At 39.0% G+C, this 10931-nt stretch overlaps 1 protein-coding gene across 2 annotated transcripts in view; it reads left to right on the plus strand.

The window, feature by feature from the left end:
* cables2b (Cdk5 and Abl enzyme substrate 2b) overlaps positions 1 to 10931 on the plus strand; it is a 39314-nt gene that overhangs the window by 20158 nt on the left and 8225 nt on the right. For both annotated transcript variants that reach the window (XM_043710632.1, XM_043710633.1), the window contains 3 exons: positions 4998 to 5106; positions 6190 to 6346; positions 7066 to 7169. In XM_043710632.1, coding sequence (XP_043566567.1) covers positions 4998 to 5106; positions 6190 to 6346; positions 7066 to 7169 — 370 coding nt within the window. The remainder of the gene's footprint in view (positions 1 to 4997; positions 5107 to 6189; positions 6347 to 7065; positions 7170 to 10931) is intronic.

The raw sequence follows: 10931 nt of genomic DNA on the forward strand, positions 1-10931 counted from the left end.
AAAACTAATGTAGTGTACAAAATACCATGCAAGGACTGCACAAAACACTATATAGGACAAACAGCCACATGAACATCAACTAGCCACGAAACGACACGACCAGCTATCCTGAGTAGCCACACACGCAGACAATAAGCAACATTAATTCGACTGGGACAACACGACTATCATAGGGCAAGCCAGATAGAGAACAGCCAGGGAATTCCTAGAGGCATGGCATTCATCCACAAACTCCATCAACAAACACATCGACCTGGACCCAATATACCAACCACTACAGCGGACAGCTGAAACTGACAACCGGAAGCGGCAGGGACAGACCACTATAAACACCGGAGGAAACATCAAAGAAGCGCTTCGCAGGAGGCTCCCAAGCACTGATGATGTCGCCTAGCCAGGGGACGAAACGTTTGCAACAAAAACTTCCAGCTCGGCGAACAGGACCACAACATCCTGCAGTATACGTTTACCATGATGCTGTTACATAGAAGGTTTCATGAATTTGACTGAGTGAAAGAGTTGTGATATGTTTCTACGATGAAATGATATTTGATTTGGAAAATAATTTACTGATAGCAGTGTTCTTATGTTAATCTGTTGGAGTTAGTGATTAGGGATGTCCAATATTATTTGGACAGACTTTCCGTTCATGGAATACTAAACATCTGACAAGCTAGCTAACAAATTTGTTGACCAAGGTAGGGCAAAATAGTAGTGAAAACTGTGTGCTCTCAGTAGTGTCCTTATATGGGATAAAGCCTTCAAAATTTCAGAATTCCAAATTGAAAAGGCTATTCAGACATATTATGGCAAGCTTCTGAACCAGATGAGACTTGATTCCCAAGTCATCTTGGCCCAGAAGCAGGCATATGGCCTCCATGCCCCAACATGTTCCAAAGAAAAATTTAGGTTTTTAATCAATATGTTCAGACACTTTTTTTCTCAAAGATCAGGAGAGTTAGAACTTCAGCTTAGGCCTTCTGGCTCAGAATTAGGGACACCACTGCATTGCACCAGCCCCCTCAAAGAAAATTTAGATATGTAATGGCACACCTCTTAGAGTGGGTGGGACTTGCGAGTCTGGACTGCCTTGGCCAGAGGGGCAGACACTATCACTGTGCCACAAGACCCACCAGGAAACATTCAAATAGTTTTAAATCAATTTGTTTCTCATAGTAGTGCACATTGGCAGTACAGTGGAGTCATTTCATGACCATGCGGTTATTTTAAACAATCTGTGCAGAGATGTTAGTACAGACCTCTCAAGCAGGTAGGATTTAATCCTGGTTCACCTGGCACAAAGATAGGTACATTACCACTGTGCCACACATGCCCCTAGCAAAAGACATTCATTTGTGGTGGGATTTGACTCATAACTTCTGAACACTGGACACAGCCTTTTGATTTCTGGTGCAGTGATATTGCCAGTAAGATTGGATGTAAATAGACATTCGCATATTTCCTAATCACTCTGCTCAGATATTAAATGACAGATAACACACCTCTGGAGAAAGTGGGACTTGAGCCCAGGCCTCCTGGCTGTGATGCTACCACTGTGCCACAAGCGCCTTATTAAGTTACATCAAATATCTCTTATTACATTACTAAATTAACCAGTTCACAAGCTTTGGGAGCAGGACTTAAACCAGCAGCTTTCTGAGCTAGAGGTGGGAATGCCACCAAATGAACCATAGCTGCTGAATTAAGAGAACATATAGATTTTTGTAATCAGCCTCTTCAGAGTTGTAATGATGCACCTCCGGAACAGAAAGGACTCAACCCCAGGACTCCTATATAAAAGTTAGGGATACCACCACTGCAGTATAGGAGTGTCAACTTAAAAAAAGTAACATGCATTTTTTAAAATTATCTCTTTGTATGTATTATTATACATATGGTGGCTCAGTGGTTAGCACTGCTGCTTCACAGCACCAGGGATCCGGGTTTGATTCCAGCCTTTGGCACCGGAGTTTGCCCCATGTCTGCGTGGATTTCCTCCGGGTGCTCCGGTTTCCTTCCATAATCCAAAGATGAGCAGGTCAGGTGAATTGGCCATGTTAAATTGCCCGTAGTGTTCAGGGATGTGTAGGTTAGATGCATTAGTCAGGGGTAAATGTATAGTAATGGGGAATGGATTTGGGCAGGATACTCTTTGGAGGGTCAGTGTGGACTTATTGGGCCGAAGGGCCTGTTTCCACACAGTAGGAATTCTATGATTCTTTGACCTTTAAAACTGATGGTATTTGAACCCAGGTCTCTTGGTTAAAGGTAGGGGCATTACCACTGCACTATAAGAGCCCCAAATTTAAAAAAAAGACAGTCAGATATTTTCTAATCAACCTGTTCAGATATGCTATGACTTGATTCTAAAGCAGGTCAGATTTTAACCCATATTACCAGCTCAGAGATACGGACACTCCATTTTATCCACAATGTGCAAGATGTTGGTGAGGCCTGTTATGGAATACTGTGTCTAGTTCTGGTTCCAGTTATAGGAAGGGTATTATGAAGCTGGAGAGGGTTCAGAAGAGATTTACCAGGATGTTGTTGGGTTTGGAAGGTTTGAGTTATGCTGAAAGGCTGGAACCTAGGCGGTTGAGAGGTGACTTTATGGAAGTTTATAATGTAATGAGGGGTATAGCTAGAGTTGTCTTTTTCCTAGGATGGTGGATTTCAATTCCATGGAGCATGTTTTTAAGGTGAGAGAGAGATTTTAAAAAGGTGCAAATTTTGTACACAGGGTGATTTGTGTGCGGAATGAACTTCCAGAGGAAGTGGTGGAAGCGGGTACAATTACAACGTTTAAAATACATTTGGTTAAGTACATGAAAAGGAAACATTTGGAGCGATGTGGGCTGAAAGCAGGCAGGTGGGACTAGTTTAGTTTGGGATTAAGTTGGCATAGACTGGTTGGACCGAAGGGTCTGTTTCAAAGCCATAAGACTCTGAGCCCTGTAAAAAGAACTTTTTTTTTTTTTGTTATCTAATCAGTCTATTCAGTCATGTAATTATACATTTCCGGAGCAGTTGAGACTTGAACCCAGGCATCCTGGGTCAGTAATAGGGCCAATAGAGCCCTAAAAAGCAACATTTAGATGTTTCCTAGTCATGTGTACTCCACAAGAATCCGAAAAAGAAAGTTCAATTTTGTAACATCCAGAAGTACTCTTACAGCCAATGGAATGTTTTCTTTTCTATCGCCGTATCACCTGTGACTTTTTTTTAATCTATTCATCACCACCCAGTAAATCATCCAAGTTTTCCAATTAATTGATTTACATAAAGCCAGTTAATGCAATGCCGACCATTGAAGACTAGGGAGTTGAATCAAAATGGAGTTGAAAGGGGAAAAGTAGCATTCAGATATTTTGAATTGAACAGTTGAGATGAGACACCTTTGGAGCAGCAGGGACTTGAACCTTGACATTCTAGATCAGAGGTAGCAACATTATCTTTGTGCACAAGACCCCTTTCGGTAAAGGAACTTTTTTAAAAATTAACCTATTTTCGAATCAAACTGTTCAGAGGTGTTATTGCACACCTCTGGAGCAGGTGGGACTTGAACCTGGGTTTCTCAGTTCAGGGTTAGGAACACTACCACTGCACTGCAAGATTCCAAATTGTTTAAACTAAGCCATCTATTTCTAATCCATGAAGATAAGTGTGTACTCATTGGTAGACCAATTCAAAGTTGTATAAAGAGGAACCAAAAAGTTGATTTGAATATTGAAAGCATTGTGGTTATTTGTTTACTATCATTGATTTTTTTTTTTGGCTACTAGAAAATTGCTGATGCCGAGTTTAAAAAATATTTGTAGCTTCCATCAAATACATTGCCTTCAATTTACACTTTCTCATCTGAACTACAATGATCCATTATTTTGATTTCTAGATGAAGTCTATTTTTACCACTGTACTGGATTGAGTATACTGAGAGTAGCACATTGTACAAAAATTGGAGCTAAATAGCGGATGCTTAGCATCTAGATTTTCACAACAATTTCATTTGGTTGTGACCAAAAGTCTACAGATTTGTTTTTCTGCTGCTGCAAGGTGAATATGGGTTTATGTTTTGTGCTTGCTGAAATTGTATCCCTAAGTGCTTCAGATGCTGTTACACAGGCAGCAAGAACTACAATCCATGAAATAAGACAAAAATCTGCAGATACTGGAGATTTCAAGCAAAATCAGAAATTGGGAGAGAAACTTAGGTTTGGCAGCATCTGGAGGAAAAAAGCAGAGTTTACATTTCACGTCTGGTGACTCTTCTTCATAAGTTCTGATGAGTCATTGGACTCATTGTTAACTCTGCTTTCTTCCCATGGATTCCACTGGACCTGCGGAGTTTCTCCAGCAATTTCTTGTTTACTGTAATCAACTTTTTTTAGCTTTTGCACTGTTAAATATTGAAAATATTATGCAAGTGATGAGATCTTTTGTCATTTTAATTAAGTTAAAATTTTCAATGTTCACATTTTTGTTAGTAATTATCATACTTGGAAGTGGCGGAAAGGCGATGCATTCAATAATAGTCTGCTGTTGTCTTCCTTTCTGAAATTTGAGGCCACTCTGATGTAAACGGATGCTTTGAAGAGGAAACTACAGTGAGCATTCTGCAAAGGCCGAATGGAAAATTAAAGCTGGCAGATTCATTGGAAAATTATATATTGTTTTCCTCTTATCAGGAAAAAGCCTTGTTTCAAAGAAAATCCTATTTCACTCTGAACTGGGAAAGTCTATTTTGGTAGATTGGAGTCCAAAATAACTTTGGATCAGGCATTTGCAAATTGACCATAATGTTAGTTTGATTATTTTCTCAATATGTTTTATTGTTCTTTGTGAAAGCATTTCCTGTTGATGTGCAGCTTTGATTTCTGACTGATTTGTAAAGGGAGCAAGTTCCTTTCATTGTGCATTTTGTAGCTGGTGTATGCTTTGACCACTCATTCAGTATATTCTAGCTGCAGCAAGATCTGGATTTAACATTGTTTTCTCAGAGACAATAAGATGGAAGGACCCAGGCAACGTAACCCTTCTGGTGGCATTTCAGCTTCAACCGACATGCTGCTTGGGCTTGATGGAGTTGAACTTGGTGCAGACGTAAAGGTAAAAATTATCTGTATTGTATAAGATATTGTGGTGTGAACTTTTTAATGTGATTGTATTTCTGGAAGAATTTCATTCAATTGTTGAACTGTCTATGGCAGCAAAAAACTTTTGGTTGATTGTGGATTGTATTCATCCGAATTGCCTTAACTTCCTAACTTTTACAATAACTTTTGTGCAAAATCCATCTAAATTGACACAGTTTCCTTGTTAATTATTCTAGAATGAGCTCCACTGAAAGTCTTCTGTAAGAAATGAGTGAGGGTGCAGAATGCTGATTTGTTTAAGGCCCTTCAATGTCACCATGTTTGTCTAAATTGCACTTTGAAATATTTCCCCATGTAAAAAAATATTCAAAGGTCATTTGTTTTTTGTTTTATGTTAAAAGTTAATTGTTTTAACCTAATGGCTGCCAAATTGTGAGGGCTCCAGGAAGAATAGTTGGGAGAAACTGTTCCACTCTTAAAGGTTTGGGAATGAGAATGCATAGATTTAAAGTAATTGACAAAGGACCTTTGAGAAACTTTTTTTCCCTCAGTAAGTGGTTATAGTCTGGAATGTGTAGCCTGGGAATAGAGTTGAGAAAGGTTCAATTGAGGCATTCAGAAAGGAATTAGATTTGTTATTTGAAGAGGAACAAATGTGCAGGGTTATAGAGCAAGGACATCAAAGTTTACAAAGTGAATTGCTCATTTGGAGAGCCAGTACAGACACAATGAGTTGAATAACTTACTTATGCACTGTTACAACAACTGCTAAGATGGTAGCATTGTACAATTAATCAAATGTAGTTTACCAATCATGAAGTATTGAAGGCTATGAATTTCAATATTGGGTGATAATGTCCAAAATTTGTGGTTTTTGTTTTGCACTAACTTGTGATTTATAGTCTAAATGTATTTATTTCCATTGTGCATACTCTGATGTGAAAAATTTGATTGCATGTTATGCCTAATGACCTTGCAAAATTAATTTTGTAACTTGTTTGTAATGTACAAAACTTCAAGTGCCATTTTTGAGGCATTGTAATAGATTGGGGAATAATATTTAATTTTATTTACTGCAAATTTCTTCCTGTTTCAGTCAGTTTCATATGCGCAGTTCCTTTATCCAACCAATGCCTTTGTCATGCCAAAAGCTCTCCCTGAGGTTCCAACTTCAATAGCACAGGTTCGAAATAGCATGCATCGGAGTTTTACACCAGGAAGACATGGAGCTGCAGCGATAGCAATGGAATTAGGTAAAATAAAAATAGTATTCAACTAAAGTAGTATTTGCAAAGAAAGTATGCATTCAGTTGCAGTTTAGAAGTTTTAACTGCATTCACTATTTAACCTTTGTTTTACTGTTTTAAGTTGACATTGATGACTATTCATATCAAGTTATTTTTGCTACCTGAAAATTACTAAATTCTGTTTCTTTCAAATGGGAAAAGTCATGTTTTGTATGACTGACATATAATGCTGCATATCTTGCATGCTTTTAATACAAACATTACCTCCTCTGCTAATACCAACTTGTATCTGCACTGAAAGTTGATTTCCCCAACTCTTTATTCAAAACTGATTTATTTTTCCTCCTACGTGTGCCAAAACTTTGCATTCAGCACTTATCTGACCTATAGAAATTGGTAAATACTGTCACCCCCCCAAACCCGCACAGACTAAACTTGAAGGATGTCTTCGTTTTCTGATTGTGATATTTGATTCATTTGCAAACATTATTTAGTGGCACGACCCACAGAAGGGACAGCTTTGAATTTCACTGCTTGGTTTGCATTGCCAATACTGAGTTGACTGCCTCCTAAATTACTTTAGACTCTTCTCTTGTCTGACATTTAGCTGTTTGTGTAGATTATGCTGAAAACCAATTATTCTGGCAATGTTAAACGCATGTATAATGAGCATCTAAAAATAAAAGTGCGGTTTCAGGTCTCTGTTGTTTTCTGTCATATTCTAGGTAGTGAAGCTGGAGATTTGATAGAATATGATCCGAATCTTCTTGATGACCCCCAGTGGCCATGTGGAAAACACAAACGGGTTCTAATCTTTGCATCATATATGGTAAAGTTCCTTTGAGCATTCAACTGTGTTCCAAATAAAGTTTTGCACTTCTAATTCTAAGAATGGAGACATAACACTTTTTCTTTGATCCATTGTATGACTTCTAAACATTTTTAAGCACCAAATATCCATAATTCTGCTTTGGCTTGTTAAATACTAATTATTGAATAACTCAGCGAGGGAAGAAAAACTGATCTACATAGATTTAAAATGAAAAGTGATGTGTGATTTTGCTTTTCTTGTTGTTTTTACCATATGCTTATTATGGTAAAACTGAAGTGTAGACTATCACAACTGAAACTTGCCATGGTTCGTATAACATTCCTTAAGAGTAAAATATGGTTGTCTGTTACTTTCAACCACAATTATTTCGCGACAGAAAATGTATTTCAGGGTGTTAAAATCCATTGAAAGCAACTAAATGCACTTACAAAGTGGCTGAGACTGGCAGGTTTTGCTTTTCCAGTATTAGTACTTTAATTTGAATGCTGACCCTTCTAGTCTTACTGATAAACCAGCCACAATGGAGAAATGATGATATTGCTATTGAAATCTTGAATAAAATATGAATCTTGTCTATTTTGACAGATTCTGTAGAGTGTATGCAAATAATATTTGTTCTAATATTTTAAAGGGATTCATAGTGACAAAGTGCCCAAATGCAATTGTTCTACCATGACCGAATACAGAATCACAAATGTTACATGAACCCTGATCAGCTGTGAGATATTAATTGTATTATGTTGATTGCAATTAATGTGAATGTACAGCTCAATGTATTAAAATGGTTGTACCAAGGAAATAATTTTGTGAGATTGAGTTTTTGTTAAACCTTATTCTTCAAAGGGCTAGAGTGATAATCTGGACTTGGCCTAGGGGAGTTGACGAGCAATTTGCTGGGTTTTTTTTCTCCACACAAACTAGCCTGGATTTTTATCTAGTAGATCACATGAGAATATGTATTTGGATTGCGTAGCGCAGATGGTTTTGATCAGTGGCATTTCCCTGTTAAGTCATTGTTTGTTTATAAGCTCTAGGGCTCTCTGATGCTTTTTGTATTCACAGTAAGCATGCTCTAAAGAATACACTTGTGAAATGGAATAGTTCAGCTTGTAAGGGCTTTGTCGTATAGTGGGCCATCAGTTTGTAATCCATTCAGATCAGATAACCTTTTCTTTAAAAATGTGCATTATTGACTATGAAATTATTGTTTCAATGGAGGGAAATAAACTTTGTTTTTCTTCAATTATGATGTGTTATTGGATAGATATGAATTTATTTTAGATGATTTCCTGCAAAGGAAGAATATTTAGGGTTACAGGGAGAAGGCTAATTGCACAAATTGAAAGCATTCTACTGTTTGTATGTTTTGCCACAATAGACAATAGGTGCAGGAGTAGGCCATTCTGCCCTTCGAGCCTGCACCACCATTCAATATGATCATGGCTGATCATCCTTAATCAGTATCCTGTTCCTGCCTTATCTCCATAACCCTTGATTCCACAATCCTTGAGAGCTCTATCCAACTCTTTCTTAAATGAATCCAGAGACTGGGCCTCCACTGCCCTCTGGGGCAGAGCATTCCACACAGCCACCCCTGTCTGGGTGAAGAAGTTTCTCCTCATCTCTGTCCTAGATGGTCTACCCTGTATTTTTAAGCTGTGTCCTCTGGTTCGGGACTCACCCATCAGCGGAAACATGTTTCCTGCCTCCAGAGTGTCCAATCCTTTAATAATCTTATACATCTCAATCATATCCCCTCTCAGTCTTCTAAACTCAAGGGTATTATTAGCCTTCTTCACTACCTGCTGTACCTGCATGCTTGCCTTCATTGACTGGTGTACAAGAACACCCAGATCTCTCTGTATTGCCCCTTTACCTAAATTGATTCCATTTAGGTAGTAATCTTCCTTTCTGTTCTTGCCACCAAAGTGGATAACCATACACTTATCCACATTAAACTGCATCTGCCATGCATCTGACCACTCACCTAACTGTCCAGGTCGCCCTGTAATCTCCTAACATCCTCCTCACATTTCACCCTGCCACCCAGCTTAGTATCATCAGCAAAATTGCTAATGTTATTACTAATACTATCTTCTATATCATTAACATATATTGTAAAAAGCTGCCATCTCAGTCCTGATCCCTGCGGTACCCCACTGGTCACTGCCTGCCATTGTGAAATGGAGCCGTTTATCACTACTCTTTGTTTCCTGTCAGCCAACCAACTTTCAATCCAAGTTAGTACTTTGCCCCCAATACCTTGCGCCCTAATTTTGCTCACTAACCTCAAAAGCTTTCTGAAAGTCCAGGTACACTACATCTACTGGATCTCCCTCGTCCATCTTCAGAGTTACATCCTCAAAAAAATTCAGAAGATTAGTCCAAGCATGATTTCCCCTTCATAAATCCATGCTGACTCTGACCTATCCTGTTACTACTATCCAGATGTGTTGTAATTTCATCCTTTATAATAGACTCCAGCATCTTTCCCATCACTGAGGTCAGACTAACTGGTCTATAATTTCCTGCTTTCTCTCTCCCTCCTTTCTTAAAATGTGGTATAACATTAGCCGCCCTCCAATCCGCAGGAACTGATCCCGAATCTACCTAACTCTGGAAAATAATCACCAACGCATCCACGATTTCTCGAGCCACCTCCTTCAGTACCCTGGGATGTTGACCATCAGGCCCCAGGGATTATCAACCTTCAGACCTAACAGTCTCTCCAACACCAATTCCTGGTAAATATAAATTCCCTTCAGTTCAGGTCCTTCAGCCACTGTTAACTCAGGGAGATTGCTCGTGTCTTCCCCAGTGAACACAGATCTGAAGTACCAATTCAATTCTTCTGCCATTTCTTTGTTCCCCGTAATATATACTCCTGTTTCTGTCTTCAAGGGCCCAATTTTAGTCTTGACCATTTTTTTCCCTTTCACATACCTAAAAAAGCTTTTACTATCCTCCTTTTATATTTTTGGCCAGTTTACCTTCGTACCTCATTTTTTCTCTGCGTATTTCCTTCTTAGTAATCCTCTGTTCTTTAAAAGCTTCCCAGTCCTCCGTTTTCCCACTTATCTTTGCTATGTTATACTTTCTCTTTTAACTTGATATGTTTCTTAACTTACCTTGTCAGCCACGGCCACCCATGCCTCCTCTTAGGAACTTTCTTCCTTTTTGGAATGAACTGATCCTGCAACCTCTGCATTATGCACAGAAATATCCGCCATTGTCATCCCTGCTAAGGTATTGCCCCATTGAACTTTGGCCAGCTCCTCCTTCATAGCTCCATAGTTCCCTTGATTGAACTGAAAAATTGTCACTTCCGATTGTACCCTCTCCCTCTCAAATTGCAGATTGAAACTTAATGTGTTATGGTCACTACTTCCCAATGGCTCCTTCACTTTGAGGTCCCTGACCAATTCTGGTTCGTTGCACGATACCAGATCCAGAATTGCCTTCACCCTGGTCAGCTCCAGCACCAGCTGTTCTAAGAATCCATCTCTGAGGCACTCCACAAAGTCTCTTGAGGTCCAATACCATCCTGATTCTCCCAGTCTACCTGCATGTTGAAATCCCCCATAACAACTGTAGTACATCTTTGCGACAGGCCAATTTCAGCTCCTGATTTAACTTACATCCGACATCCAGACTACTGTTTGGGGGCCTGTAGATAACTCCCAAGAGGGTCTTTTTACCCTTAGTATTTCTTAGCTCTATCCATACTGACTCTACATCCCCTGATTCTAGGTCCCCCCG

Source organism: Chiloscyllium plagiosum, chromosome 20, assembly GCF_004010195.1.
Source record: "Chiloscyllium plagiosum isolate BGI_BamShark_2017 chromosome 20, ASM401019v2, whole genome shotgun sequence".
In the NCBI taxonomy this organism is placed as follows: Eukaryota; Metazoa; Chordata; class Chondrichthyes; order Orectolobiformes; family Hemiscylliidae; genus Chiloscyllium; species Chiloscyllium plagiosum.